The 16,298-nt window shown below is 39.0% G+C and overlaps 1 protein-coding gene across 1 annotated transcript in view; it reads right to left on the reverse strand.

Moving 5' to 3' along the window:
* RUNDC3B (RUN domain containing 3B) overlaps positions 1-16,298 on the reverse strand; it is a 101,151-nt gene that overhangs the window by 45,816 nt on the left and 39,037 nt on the right. Inside the window, exons 6-9 of the mRNA XM_025193702.1 lie at positions 15,096-15,185; positions 11,681-11,761; positions 8,991-9,159; positions 4,890-5,047 (exon numbers count right to left, since the gene is read on the reverse strand). Of these exons, the coding sequence (XP_025049487.1) occupies positions 4,890-5,047; positions 8,991-9,159; positions 11,681-11,761; positions 15,096-15,185 (498 nt within the window). The remainder of the gene's footprint in view (positions 1-4,889; positions 5,048-8,990; positions 9,160-11,680; positions 11,762-15,095; positions 15,186-16,298) is intronic.

Below are 16,298 nucleotides of genomic sequence, written 5' to 3' on the forward strand. Positions count from 1 at the left end.
TGGATAGTAGGCAGTATACACAGAGGATCTACCATGTGGTGTTAAATCTCTCCCAGTTTTCTTGCAAAGTTAAAAAACTACAAAGAAACATGGATCAAGAAACATGTTATGAGTTCAAGTACCAATTCCAGAGACAAGAGAGTCTCATGTATTAAGGAAAAAGGCAATGGATTAGTCCTTTAGGGGTCACTAATCTTGAACCTAGATAAGGAAATCCTTTTCAATCTGGTGAAAGTATGAGCAACTGACACAGAAATCCCCAAATTAAAGCCAGGGAGAAAGAACAGGGAAACGTGACCTGTTCCCAGGGGAAGACTTAGGATCCTAATGCCAAAAGGTCCACCAAAGTCAGGTACAACCTTGAAGTCACTATGCTGGAACAAAGACGGTCCATCAGGGTACTCTAAGGAGTCTGTACTATTGTCTTCTATAAACTCTGGACTGTTGATGCAGATCCACAGACTGAATGGAACTGGACACAGGGTCAGAACTGGGAAAAAGTAAGCTTTACAGGTGATACTATAAGAGCCGGAGCCAAACCCGAGCTTCAGAACTAGAACCATAGACAGATGTCAGTATAAGAGCAGACTAGATCCGTACTACTGATACTATTAATTCTGAGGGCAACCTGAAGTCATTCAGTGCTGCAGTATACGTAGCAGCTTGCCAGAGAGATTTCAGTGTCGAGTCATGGGTTAGAGACAGTGACCACAAATGTTAACTTGCCTTGACTGAAGGAAACTAGGGCCAGGGATCATGGCCCTGGAATGGAAGTCAGTATGGGAACCCCTGGAATAAGTCCTCTATGGAGGACAGTTTGAGGACTGCCTGGAGCATTTTTCTTAGATTTTCTTTAGAACCAACAGGTGACTGTCAGGTTTGGATGACATATCTGGAACAGAAGTGCCCAAGTCTTTGAGCTTTAGCAGTCTTTGAACCATCAAATGTCTCAGCATGTCAAGAATATATTCACAAGGCTGTGAAATTTCAGCATACAGAGAGCAAGGCTAAGGTGAAGTAGCGTCTTCTCTTGGAGCCTCGAAATGGGACCCCCTCTCCGGGACAGACTTTAGTACAGCAGCACATAGGAAGTTCTATCAGAATCAAGGTCATACACAGTCTTGCTAACTACTGAGTACTAGAGGTGAACAGCATCAAGTGCAGCTTGCATCCCAGGATGATGCACAAATCTCATGCTCAAATTCTTAAGCCAGATCAGCAGCTTGGTTTCATGTTCTACATGAAAAGGACATGCATATGGTGCTTTTCCCAGGCATATGCGACTTCCAGGCATTTGGAGACAGCACAAAGATGAGCAGAAGCCATGATGATGATAACCTTGGTCTTCTCCTCTCTCTTCACCAAAATTAAAAGGACTAAATAAATGCTAAAAGCGTACAATGCTCCACAAGGGCAGTACTGAATGATTCAGATAAAATTAAGCTGGGAGGCAACTAAAGTTTTGCAAATAGAACGGAGTTACATTTTTTTTTTAAAGAGAAAACCAAAAGAAAATAGGTACAATGATGGAAAAATGAAGATAAAAAGCAGCAGAGGCTCAAAAAGGTTTTGACTGTAGTTGTAGGCCTCAAGTCATAAGCTTACAGAGTGCTCTGTCTTCTGCTAGTATCATTGAGTGAAAATGAGAATCAGGAAGCATATATACATTTTACCCCCTCTGCAGGGAGCAAGGGGAGAATTAGATTTGATAGGCAAAAAAGTTTCCAAGCTTGCGATCTATGGCACATTTACTGTCCTAGTTAGAACATGCCTGTAGCCAAACACTCATAGGAGCAAGAACCTTTTCTATAGTTTGCTTGTGAAGAATACTGAAATTTCAGACATCTACAAATTTTCTAGCACAAACGTCTTGCCTTCCAGAGTCCAGGATTATTCCTATAAATATACATAGTTAAAGATCTAACTGATACTTTTACAATTTACTAACAGACCCAACTCCTTGAATATAGAAGTTGTATACTGAAAGTCTGAGAAAGTTGTATACTGAAAGTCTGAGAGGACCCTCACAAAAGGCTGATTTTAAAACTAATTATTTAGACATGGCATCAACTAACCCCCATCCTGTCTGATGTTTCATTACAATTAAAAGGAATTTTATAATATGGAATCCGGGGGCTTAGAAAGGAAAACTGGGAGGCCTAAAACTTAGAAATTCCTTGATTCCTTGGCCAAATCTACATTCTTGCAATGGCTTGGTCTTAAAAAGCTATAGGCATATGAACGTGTCTGAGCTAGAGAGCAGAGAGCCAATCTAGGCAAGAAAGAAAAGAAATCAAAGATTTCTGAGGAGCCTCCTTGGATCTAAAGAAGATTCTGATGAAGACTATTTTCCTTTTTTAGTATTAAAAAGTTTAGATAAAAACACTACTACACTCAATTTCACCACCCTGTCTTTCAAAGTAGCAGAGACTGCACATTCAAAGATACCATTCTCCCACAAGAGAAGTCCCAGAGTAAAGAAGTGCATGACACTAAGAAGTTAGTATATCAACATAACAGTTTGTTGGATCCACAGCTGTTAACAGATGCTTAGAAAGCAGCAATTGCCATCTGTGCACGTAAGAAAGCTCCGATAGGTTTTTTTTGTTCAGATGAAGCCTTAACCACAAACCATCTCCAACAGGATTTCTGCAAAGTGACTTATATTGAGGTCATGAGGTCAGTGACCACACAGAAACATCAGCAAATACAGCATGCATATACATATTCTCATTAGCTCCCTTTCATAGGAACATATTAAATCAATTATTTGAGAACTATTCAGGCTTACATTTGTTTTTCATGTAAATTAATGATACATGCTTTGACTTATAACATTTAAAATGTTTTGACTGACCTTAAAGTCAGATACATTATTAGTATTCATACAAAGCCAGGTCTGCTACCATTATGAGAGTAGACAGTACCTACACCTGCAGATGTCAACTCCGAGATCTGGGCATCAGGAAATAATCTAGCAACCTCTATGATGCCAATAGCCTTGGGCAGAGGAGCAACTTAAAGGGGGTACTAGTCTTTATCCCTAGTGGAGAAAATGCTACCAAAAGGCAGATGCCATGGCAGGGTGGACTGGGCTCTCCAGCCTTGGTTGGCAACCAGTCTAGAAGTCAGACAGTAAAGATCTTCATACTGGCTGCTACTGCAGCCAAGCTGGTTCCAAATGTACTGGCTTCTGCCTTTCCTTTGGAATCAACCAGAGAGCGGGATATTGATATATGGGCAACTCAAGTATCTATCAACTGCCTAGGCTACTGCAGCCAAAATTGAATGGAGCAGATACTCCACCTTTGCTACTTGCATGGATGTAACACGGCAGTTACTTGAATTACAACAGAAATATGACCAAAGGAAACAGCTCATCAGTACAATAGCCTCTCATGCTATCCCTGTGACCACTGTGGCAGGTCTAACATTGGTCGCTACAGCCACAAGAGAAAATGCACCACCAGTTAGTAGAATAGCTGCAATATCCACTGTCATTTGCTGATAAATGGATGCCATTAATATTACTGACAGAACACTAAATGCAATTGGCCAAATTAATGTTTTAATAAAACAAACCAGAAATCACTATGGAATTACTGTGCCTTGCCAGAATGAAGCAAAGAGAGGGAGGGCGAGTGCAAAGGGACTCTAGAAAATACCAGTTGCTGCTAGTTTTCATTATCAGGTTCCTCATCCAAATCATATTTTACCCCTCTAACTTCCTTGGGTAAGTAACTAGAGAGAGGCTGCAAGTCAATTTTGAAAGAGCACCTCTCACAGATTTTCTGCATTGACAACATTGTTATTGTGTAAAATTGTATAGAGACCTCCAAATACCTGCCTTAACCTAGAAGTCCAATTATGGTATGTCTTAAATGTCCACATTAGGTTGGATTTTTTCCTTTGAGTTAACTCATGATTGCATTCTAAAATCTAAGTTTTTATCTAAAGAAAAGAAAAATGAAGGTAGAAATTTTTATAGTAATGAAGAAATTAGTTTGCAAAGCATCCTCAGAAGAGTCTTCAGCTGTCTTCCTTATTTCCTTCACTTGAGCAGTTCTCTACTAGCTCTGGGTTATGAGACCCAGAGAAGAAGGATAGTCAAGCAGCTAAAGTATTAGGCAAGGACTTGGATACCCAAAGTTCAATACCTTCTCTGGGTCAGACTGCCTATGTAACCTTGGACAAGCCACTTAGCCTCTTTGTACTTTAGTTGCTCACCAATAAAGGAGGTAAATAGTTCCAGCCTCTTACACATTGTGAAGTACTCAGATCTATAGTATTGGGAGCCAAACAGTTCCCTTTGTGCTGCTCTAACCTTTTTACCTGACACAAAGGCAAGAGTGAGAAGCAGGTAATGTGTCCAACAACAAAGGCCTCAGCTTCAGCAGATGAACTGCTCCTCATGTTCCTCAGCTTTACCACCACAGAATTTAACGCATAAAGTGTCTACAACTGCATACATGGAAAAGCAAGTACTTTCCTCCCCAAAAATGAAAATTTTATTAGTTTCGCAATTACTTTTTACCTCCCAAGAAATGTTTTGTTTAAAGCTAGTAGTAGTAAAATACAATATGGCAATATCAATCACAAAAATGCATGTTAATTAAAAAAAGAATACTATTGTAAGTTGTCTTAATTTTTAATTTCTCACAGTTTTGGCATTTCATATTACTGCACCCCTTTCAGTCTAATTTCTTTCATCTAAGAAAGACATATTCCACATTTACTGAAAATACAGCCACTTCAATACTGTCATGATTAAGATTTGTCCTTTTCCAAGAGATAAAGCATTCTTGTAAAGCATACAGAAAAGGAGAGCATCCAGATAGATATTTGTTACCACTCCTTAACAAAAATATTTCTCCACCAGTCTAACTTACAGCTGGTCTTGCAGCTCCACAATGATATACTCCAGCTGCTCCTTTTCCATTTTATGGGCTAGATCCATATCTTCAATCCGCTGCAGTACGAGTTTATTCTGTGAAACAGATTCAGCCAGTTGTGTTTCTCTAAGGCGTACCAGCTCTTCAAGATAACCCTGGAAATAGAAGTTAGAAATCTTCATGGAACAATAACAAAAATGATAAACAAACACATTCCCATTTTTTTTAGCTTAAGATATACAGCTTTACTGTTTAGTTTTGTTTTAACATTCTTGTGAATGGACATGTAGAGATTATGCATCATCAAATTCTGACAAAAAGAACACCTTTTAGGTTATTAATGTGGTTAGAACAGTCTTTATTCCAAGAAAATGGAAGCAGAACCTGGAAAGAGATAAACGAGATTACAATGGTACCAGCATGATCGGCCAATAAATGTTGTACTACTAGCTTTAAGCTTTCTCTTTAAAAAAAACCAAACTAACAAAAAACACCACCAGCAGAAACTGGTGGTAACTCTATTATTTACAAAGCAATTACTGAAGACATTGGAAGACACATCAAAAGGACAAGAAAAGAATCAAACTACTCAGCCAACAGAGGATCGAAAATATTAGCAATTCAATTTTTATTAGGAAAGTTGGGAACAAATGAAGCAACACCAAATTATACAAAACAGCAGCAAAAATGTTTAGTTGAAATTATGTCTCACAGGTGCAGGGTACAAAAATACAAGGGGGATAGTTCACTTATCTATACTTTAATTAACTTTTGAGAGTGTGTAGCTTGAGTGTGACCAAACCAGAGGTTTAGTCAACAGCTCTTAGTAGGCTAGCACACATTCTCCACATCCTTAAGCTTCCAGAAAATGGTAAAAAAGGCAGGGTGCTCAACTTTGGGCCCGTGGGCCAGATCCAGCCCACAACACCATGTTGTCCTACCCATGGGGCTCGCCACAGGTCTACAAACTTGGCAATGTGGAGCGGCAGCAGTGCTTCACAGCTACCAAATGTCCAGACCCATGGAAAGCCCCATGACCTCCATGCTGGATAGGGCACCTGATCCCAGCATGCAGGGCCAGGTGGGGGCAGCTCTGGGTCCCAGGGCCCAATTCTAGTTGAGTGGGGCTGGGAGAAGGCAGTGCCAGGCCCCCAGGACCCAGTCACCAGTGCAAAGGGGAAATTAACCAGCTTCGCAGTTGCAACCAAATAAATACTTGGAAAGTAGAGATGAAAATCATACATTTGATCATATCCTAAGAAGAGAATGGTTCAAAGCACCCAAACAATGACACTGATTTTGAAAAACACAAACAGCAGTCAACTAGGATGTAGACTGTAATGTTCTGTGGGTAAACAAATTAAAAAAGGAATCCATCCAACTGGATTGCCAGTTCCCCAAAAGACTTAACTTTGAAAGCTCAGCATGAACCTATATGAATGCAGAAAAGAGGCAAGAAGAATCACAACAGACTGATGTAGCTGCAAAGGAGATCTTTGGACACCTGAAAAGATTGAGAGATACATACTAAGGGAAGATGCAAAGAATGCAGAGTTGCTCAATATCCACTTCATTTTAGTCTTCACAAAAATAACTGAAAACTTTTGCTAATTGTTGGGTCACAGTTAATATTAACAAAGAAGAGGATGACCTGCAGATCATGAAAAACAAGAGACATTACAACAATTTTTTATTTATTTAAACAAATATTAGGTCCGACTGGGCATGTCTACACATGCAATTAATGCAACTGAATATACTTCAGCTCAATTTTAGCCAGAGTAAATTAATCCTGATGTCACCTTCTACACGTGCACTTAAGCACAGTAATTTATTGCGCTGCTGGATACTACTTGCATCTGACAGAACTATCCAGCAGCACAGTAAATTAGTCTACAGCACCCTAATTACCATGCACATGTAGACAGTGACACTTTACTGTGCAGCAAATTAGTCTGATGCGCAGTAAAGCATCTCACGTAGATGCACCCACCGAGTCCCCCACCTCAAGCTGCTGAAGGAACTAGCTGAAGAAATCTCAGAACCACTGGCAATACTATTTGCAAACTCACAAGGGCCCAGAGAACTAGACAAGGGCTAAACATAGTGCCCATATTTAAATCGTTGAAAAACAGAAAATTCTGAGAATGACAAACCAGGCAGCCTGAATTCCAAGATCTGGGAAGTTACTGGAGCAAATGATAAAGATTCTCTTCTAATTTGTAAATACCTGCAGGATGAAGGGATACTCACTAGCAGCCAACATAGTCCACAGATAGGGATTGATTCCTACCAGTACGAATTTCATAGGACGACTGGTAGAAAGAACTCTCCAGCTTTCACAGAATTGTGGAATATTCACTGTCCTCCACATCAGAGAGAAGTATACAGTTGTTCAAATTAGACTGGGAGGAGAGAGATCTTCCACACAGGTAACTTATTTAACTTCCTACAAATGAGTCAGTTCTCTTTTGCAAAAAGTCCCCTGAACAGCTGTACAGTCGTTTTTTGGGGTGGGCACAAACATAATGCCCATTCATTGGCATAGACTTGTTAGGAACAGATCTTGACAAATCAACTTGATTTCCCTCTTTGACAGGATAAATGGTTTGGTGCATAAAGGGAAAGGGTTTAGTAGACATGACATAACCAAATATAGCTAAGGCTTTAGAGTGAGACCCACATGCCAAATTTGCAATTTTTGCAGAAACTGATTTCAGGCAGGTTCCACAATAAAGTGCAGGCCCTGCAAAAAAGCATGGGCTCTGCACTTCTGGCAGGCTCCCTGGAGAAAAAAAAGCCACTTAAGAATAAAATGCTGACCCTCTGGGGAGTCAGTAGTCCTTGTGGCTGCTGCAGGCTGGCTGCATAGCCCATGGGGGGTTAGGGGAAGAGATATTACCAGCATGGCCAGATAGCTGCTGCCTCCACCCCCACCCTTTGCTGCCAAATGGGTGCAAGGGCTGTCCATCATGTGGCCCAGCCCCCCTACAACAATCAGCTGTGAAGGGTGGGGCTACACGATGGACAGCCCTTGCAGTGGCCAGGGGCAGGACTACTGGGGCCTCTCAGCCAGAGGCACTTGGGGGAGCACCATGCTTGGCCCACAAAAATGGCTGTCAGTCCTATAGTCTGCTCGTGAAAATTGGCCAGCAGCTGCCTTGAGTTCAGTAGACACCTACTCATGAGTGACCCAGAGGAACATGAACTACACAGAGTTACCATTATTCATTATGAAGTGAGATATTATAGAGAAACCTTGGATTGATTGATTCATGGAAGATACAGAAGCCAAACCTAGCCACAGAGGACTTCGACAAGATTAGTTATCTCTGTAATGCCAAAGATAGTCCAAAGTGCTGTGTATTTTGAAAAGTAATGGTGTATTAACGTGATGAGACCAGATAAAAAAGTTATTTTATACTGAAAGACAGAATCTTATGACGTCTTTTGTGCCAGCAAGAACCTGTTCAACAAGATACAGAAAAGGAGAAGTTCCATTCATGTCAGTGGCAAAAATTTAAAACAAAATACCTGCATGTATAAAGAGCAGAATTATAGCTCAAAAAGTTATTAAACCCACCCACCTGTTTTGATATGTTACATCCAGTTCTGGTAATCAGATTTAAGAAAAATATTGGGAGAAGTCCAAAGAGGCCAACAAGAGTAATTTGAGATAGGAAATTAGTCACATAGAACAGCAACTTGTTGTTAGTTATTATATTTATATTCCTACAATATTTGTGTTTAATCTAAAATTACAATCCCATGATGTCTCCCATACAGTTTCCCACTGGAGACTGAGCACATCTTAAATGTTAGTGCAGGACCAAAGAGATTAGGCTAATGACCCTCAAAATAGGCATTTTGTTATATGTTAAGAAACTTTTATTTAAACTATCAGATGCAGTAGTGCCACAACCCATATAAAGTACCTAGGATAGATGGAAGCCATTATCTAAAAAAAAGGAACACAGAACTGCTATATTCATTACATTTTAACCAAGATAACCTGAATAAAAATCATGCTTTAGTCACAATATCAAGGACATAAAAAACAATCTGTCATCCTCACCCTTATGCACACTTATATTTTACCTTCTGTTCCAAAGCCAGTCGATACTTCTGTTCTACCCTTTTGCATTTGTTGTACCAACTGTTTTCATCCATTATGAAAGGGGGACCAATATTTTCTGGAGTACTGCTTTCACTGCCACTGCTGCCTAGTGTTCGCAGCTCTTCTTCATCACTGCTTATGCTGTCAGAACTGAAGAATCATAATAATAAGCCACCTTTATAAGCATAATTCATTATAGTGCAAAATTAGACTTAAAAGTTAAAACACTGCTATTCTGAAAGGTAAAATATGTCAATTTCTTAAAAGAAAAAAATCAGTAAGAAAAAACAGACGTTTCACATTAATGCACTACTTCGGAATCAACTAAAATACTGTGAAAATGTGTTTGTGTACTAGCTGCAAAAAAGCCATAATAGAGCACATGGCTGGTGTGCATAGATATATGCATATACATATACACACACAGTTATAGCTCCATTTCTTGAGGCTGAATTCTACAATATTAATCGGGGATAAGGTTAAATTTTAAATGGTGAAGGAGCTAAAGGATAAGCATAATGCATCAAAGTAATAGGAAGTAGGAAGTCAGCCATCTCAGAATGAGAAGCATTAAGTTGGCAACTCCCAGACTCAAGCAATTGAGAATGACGAGGAAGAAGTGGGATTTGATTCTAAAATGCAAACCAGTACATAAAAGGAGGATTTTTTGCTATGCTAAATGAGAGAAATTTGAAAGAAAACTTCTGCCATGACCACAGTAAAGGGCAGCAGGCCATTAGGTCATTAAATAAGAATATGGTCTCAGAAGTTTTAATGGGGCTCTTGTGCTCCTCCCTGTAGCTACCAGAGACTAAACTTAGAAAAAAATTAAGACAGGTGAAGTCTCAGAAGGAAGGATTTTAATGTAAAACTAAACTTCCTGCAGAATTACAAAAATGCAACACCTTTAAGCTTATTTTCAGTATTAAAATTTCTAAGTAATAGATTTTTCATGTTTCATCTAGACATATATTGGCATCTTAAATACTGTAAGAATGGACGGACGGCGCGACGACGGGACACCAGACCTGACGGCAGCAACGGACCTGCAGCATGGGTGCTACAAGTCAAGCAATCTCTGTGTGCATCGCACAGCAAAATCAGGGAGTGGCTAGGCAGCACAGTGACAGATACGGCAGGGAGAGGGATTTAGGGCAGGGAAAAAAAAGAGCAGACTGGGTAGGCACCACAGGGCAAGAAGCAGAAAACAAAGCAGCACATCAGGTTGGGAGCAGAAAAAGTAGCCAATTGAGCAGGGGAAAGGGATCACAGTGACACCAAGGGCAGCACTAGTCTGCGACCTATTTAGCCTTTTTGTCTGCCAAGAAGGTTGGCCTCCACTATTAATGGATCTAACATCCATTAATGTGTCTAGTCCCTTCCTGAACCGGGCTATACCATCTGCCCCTATAACCTCCTGTGGCAATGAGTTCCACAACTTAAATCTGTACTACATGAGAAAAGTTTCTCTTGTGAGGTATAAACCTCTCTCCTGCTAATTTCAGTGGGTGCCCATTCATTCTAGATATTCTGGGATTTGCTTGTCCACACACTTTGTGATTTTATAGACCCCTATCATATCTCTGCTTCAGCCTTCTCCTTTCCAAGCAGAAGAGTCCTAGCCTTTTTAATTTCTACTGCTATGGCAACTGCTCTATACACATGATTTTGTTTCCCTTTTCTATACCTTCTCTAACTCTACTACATCCTTTTAAGATGTGGAGACCGGAACTACACACAGTATTCAACAGATGGCACACCACATATTTGTATAATGACATTATATTTTCCAATTTGTTTTCAATTCCATTTTTAATGATGCCCAACAATTAGGTTTTTTGATCACTACTGCATACTGAACTATGCAATTTGGTATTTAAAAAAAATAATGAGACGATCATCTCCAGAGAATACTTATAATTTCCATGTTTGGTTGTTTGTCTGAAGAGATACAATATGAAAGATATGTAATGGGATGACTAATTTTAATTCCCATCTGTTTTTTTCAAACAAAAGATCTAGCAACCACCAATGTATATGCTCTTTTGAGATGCTTAGTTGAAGACCTTATTTTTCTCAGTCCAACAAAAATATTAATTACATGCACTTTGGCAAAAAGAACAATTATGCGAGATCATAACGACACCATATGGTTAGACAGACCTAGCCATAGGATATTCAATTTCTATGAAGATATAAAATGCTGATACTGCAAACAGACAATCGTTTATATCTGTGTCACCTTGCAAAAGTGCAAGGCCAAATACAATTATTACGTTACAGAATCAACAGTATTAAAACTGAGGCTTAACAGAAACAGTGTACATAAGAAAAAAAATTGCTTCCTACAGGAAAAAATAAACTATATACACTGTATACTATAATTAGAAAGTGTAAGCTTTGCTAACGGACCACTTCATATGCATGCCGACTGGAAAGAAGACAAACCCTAAGGGATGTATGTTGAAACTAAAATATTACAGCTCATATCTGTAACTTTGAGCCCAAGATAAGTACATCAAGATAAGCATCATTTTGGTCACCAGATGCAGAATACCTTAGCATACCAGATATCAATAAACTTCAGGATGGTAAATACAAGCTAAAATATTTAACTACCAGCTTAACACTAAAAACAACATAAGGTTTTAAGATTTTTTTTAAAATCTACCTTTGGGTAAATTTCAGGTAAGGTGTGTAATCTATTACAGCTGGAAAGTTGCCATCCAGTCCCTCTCCCTTCAAGCAGAAACTGATAAAATAGAGAACCATGTTATATAAGGGGAGCTGAAATCTTACCAGCATACATACTCGATTTCCTTCATCAACAAAATATATCAGAAAAAAGAATGATTGAGAAATAGTTTTCAGTAAATGACCATCAGGATATATGCAGAGTCTATATTGTTAATACTAAGAAAATGAAAAGTTTTGGCCTCCATTTTGGGATGTTACAATTTTTATGCATATTGGCATTCTGAGTAGAAATACAATTCAGTACTTTTTTCAAGGACAAAGGGCGCTGTAGTCTTAGTTTGCTTTTTCTTAAGGACCTTAAACAGCTATTACTCATCAAGAACCAAGCAAAAGTTATCACACATGCAATTCAGTTGCTAATATTATAGCATTTTCCACACTTTATAATCATTTGATTGTAGCAATTTCCAACATGGCTGAGCCCTTGTAATAATCTAGACAGATAATCCCTGCCCCAAAGAATTTATTTTAAGTCATATTACAAATTCTTACAGATGTGCTTAACTTGACTGCAATGGAAGTTACATACTCACTTACTTCAATGAACATAAGCAAGTGGCTGCAAGTTTGAGGCCTAAAAGGCCAGACAAAGGGGTAAACATAATAAACATACAAGGCAAGAAATCAAGGCAACTCACACACACCCACACACTTACTGTTGCTATGAGGAGAGAGAAGACCCTGGCAGACATTACATTTAAGATGAGATTAACTGGTTAATCATGCCTTAAGTAGTAACCTAACCACATGTGCAGTTAATGGCCCAATAAAACAGGGAATAAGCCACACAGCTGTACAAAGTGTGTAATAACTTTGTGACTGGTTCCCTTCACACCTTAAATTGGAAGTGTACTGAGGCTCCCAGCCTGGGAGATGCATCAGAGCCAAGGGTTCTGACGTGTCCCTGAGGCTGGGAGCTACAGTTAGCTGACTGGGACTCCCAGTCTTGAGGGCGCACCAAAGCCCTTGACTTCAGTGCATTCTCAAGGTAGGTCTGATCAGCTGACAGGCCTGCTACTTGCTGGTGCAGGGGGAGCCTAGGATCACAATCCCGAACTCCCCCTGCATTGGCAATACAGAGCAACTGGGATCTGATCCCCTACACATATAGCATGGCAGGAGGCACAGTTGTTCCCTGTCAAGAATACAATGCAGTCTGTGGATGATTTCTTGTCCTGCAATTTCATATTCAAGCTGCTTTTTAAAACATTTTTGTTTAAGGACACATTTTCTGAGGTAAATGACAAAATGTTCATGGAGAGTGAAGTGTTCTGCTATGGGCTTTTGTGTATTTCTGGAATTTGTGTTAATTGGTGACCATTCCTTCTTTTACCTTGCCTTGTTTGGCCAATGTAGACAATCAAGGTGAACCATATGCAGGCTATGGTGTGCAGGATATTGGTGAAGGGGCAGGTGAATGAACTCCGGATATTATCATTTGTGTTACTTGGTTCAGTGATTCAGTGGTGACTGGTTTCAGTTATTCTAAGTAGGTTCCTCGCCACCCTGGAAGAGGACCAGTCTCTGCTTTAAATATAATGAGCAGGGAGTTTCAAGGCCCTTGCAGCTCACACCTGGAAGATAATTAAGTCAAGTGACCTCTTCCAGGAAAACGGGAAGCCAAAAGTAAGGGAACAACTAATTAGTACACATGCTAATGTAGTAAAATAGGGTAAACCTAAAACAGTATCTGTATGGTAATTGGTTTTCTTACATGATCATTAGAATCCAATGGGTTTTTATAGTTATTCAATGTATAATAAAAGATGTAACCTTCTATCACACTTCAAACTTGTAAATCACTGTGCACTTTCCCTCTACCAGGGACAAAGCCAAACCATGTGGAGCCAGGGCCTTGCCAACTCAACCACTCGCAACAGATGTGTCTAAGGGCTGAGAGCTTTAAGTGACAATCCTGTTGTCCTTAGCATCAAATTGCTACAATATCAAACCTGAGTGAGATCTGACCCTGGCTCTCTTGGTTTGAGTGGCGACACAGAACCCTGTTCTAGATCCCCAAAGTAGGCATCTGCTCTGACCCTACTGACCAGAAGATAGTTGTAATGCAGTTTTGCCACAGACAATGGATTTACAATATGATCATTAGGATGAAATCTGGTGGCGTGGAGATAGCTGTAGCAGTCAGTCAGTTTCTAATTAAATGGAAACTGTTTGTGTGATCATTGCAAAGTTTCACAGAGATGTTCAAGAAATGAGTGTGATGGATGGCGTACTCAAGGGTCAGTTTGTTAGAGGAGTGAAAATTGTTTAAGTCCTGGTAGAGTTCATCTAGAGATCCTTCCCATTGTGTCTACACATTAAAGATGTCATTAGTGTACCTTTGAAATACCAGGGGTATGACGGGGCATCTGTGGAGGAGGTAGATTTCAAGATCTGTTATAAATAGATTGATGTACCAATAAAATATCCATGTACCCAGGGCAGTACAATGTTTTTGAAGGTCTAGGGACTTGCCATAGCTGAAATAGTGCGTGGGACAAAGCAAGAATCTGAAGGAAATGGAAGCAGTGTCATCATAGCGGATAACGTAATCCATCTTCATGGGGAGGTTTTGGTGTACAGTAATGAGATGATCTTGATGGCTAACAGAGTTTGCTGGAAGTCTGTCAATGGAATCAGGTTTCCTGAGAAAATCTATGGTATCTGGCAGCTCCAGTGGTATACAGAAATAGAAGAGTCAACACAGCTAGACATTTCTTCTGTGACTGCGCCAATGCCAGAGACAATGGGGTATTGTATGTTGCCTGGTTTGTGGATCTTCTTGTCTGGTCTGAGTTCCTGGGAGTTAGAAGCATACATTTTCTCCTGCATTTCCAGAAATAGTCTGCAAGGGGGTGTATAGTTCCCTCTGATATTGTTCCCTGAGGTCTTTCATCAGTGAAAAGTGGTTTTAGGAAAAGACTGGGATGGAAATCCTCTGCAGCACAGCATTCACCTTAAGGTTAATGTTCTTCATGTGGAAGAGGAGGAGTGTGTGTAGAAGTCATACAAAACCACTGGTTGATGGGACAAGTTTTTAAAACCTTATACAAATATTTGAAAATGCAAACCTATGTAGAGTGTGTAAATGTGTGTACATATGTACACATGCCCCATTATAAACCCAAACTTACAGACTACACTGCTATTTTAAGGTTCTCTCCTTAATTTGAACAAAGTTAAATAAAAAGAATTATTATAGAAATAAGACACCTTTCATAGCACTAAGTAGCATAACATTTCAAAACCAAATAATTTTAAATAAAAGCAGCTAGAATTACACAAAATATCTGTTGTATGATCAAGTACATATCAAACAACTTAAGTACCTGAAATCAATAGCATTGAGCCCCAACAACATGCCAGCAAGCATATTTGCTTCTTCACCCAAGACAATCGCTCCATCCTCATAAAATCTCCTGTAAGAGAAAGATTTCAGCTTAAACCCATGTTTTTTAGTGAACACCAATCTATATTCTAAGTAACGATTTCGTTATTAAATCATTCAACCTATAAACACTAAAATACTATTTTTGGTTTAGGTTCCTTAAAACGTACCTGAAGATTATTTGAAGACATAGTATTCACATTTCAATTTCAATAGCTGACTATATTATGTTTTTATTTATGTTTTGTGCAAACTAACTATGTAAAACACTTTATACAATTCAGTCCAGACAGAACAGTCATAGAAGCTCTGGTTGCTTGAATGGTATCCACTTTTTATTTCTAATAAATCAATGCTTAAGATCTCCACAAAGCAACAAATTCAAAAGGGAAAAAATTGTGTTCCGTAATGAAAAAATTTACATAAAAAAAAAAACGAGATAACAAGGTAACTATATACATACTACTGAATGCACTACGAATTTATATCACTGCCTCAAGAAATAGTGATAAAAAGGATGGGAAAATGAGCAGGGAAAGAACAAATCTAACATATTCCTTATGAAACGAAAAATTTACATCAGGTATACTAAAAGAACAAGTTCCACTCTAAAATTCTATTTTTAGCATTTCTCTTTGAGTAGACTGTATTAGTTTTATTATAAAGTTTCAAACAAACTGCATGAACCACTTTAACTGGTATAAAGTACATGTTGCAAAGAAAAAATAGCTAGATTTGTTTTTCTCTAATTATTATTTTAAAATTTCAAGTTTAAAATTGCCTGATAAAGATGTTTTTATCATAATTTTCTACTATGAAAGGTACACTGGCCAAAGTTTTCATATGTGTGCTTTCCACCCTAATCCAGGTAAATAAAGTAGTTAATCCACTGAAGGCCACTGTGATTATAAAAACTAGTCTAGTTTATGAGATAAAAATCCATCATCTCTGTGCAGACTGCAATCCTGTGCGGATTGTTAATCTACAATCCGACAATGATTTCTTGCACCAAATTTTTGCGTTTAAGTTGGTTTTGAAAAAGTTGTTTAAAAACAGCTACTCTGAAGTTATAGATTCATAGATGCTAGGGTCAAAAGGGACTTTAACAGATTGAGTCTGGCCCCCTACCTAAGCAGGAAAGAGT

The sequence above is a fragment of the Alligator sinensis genome, unplaced genomic scaffold, assembly GCF_000455745.1.
Source record: "Alligator sinensis unplaced genomic scaffold, ASM45574v1 scaffold1588_1, whole genome shotgun sequence".
Lineage (NCBI taxonomy): Eukaryota > Metazoa > Chordata > Crocodylia > Alligatoridae > Alligator > Alligator sinensis.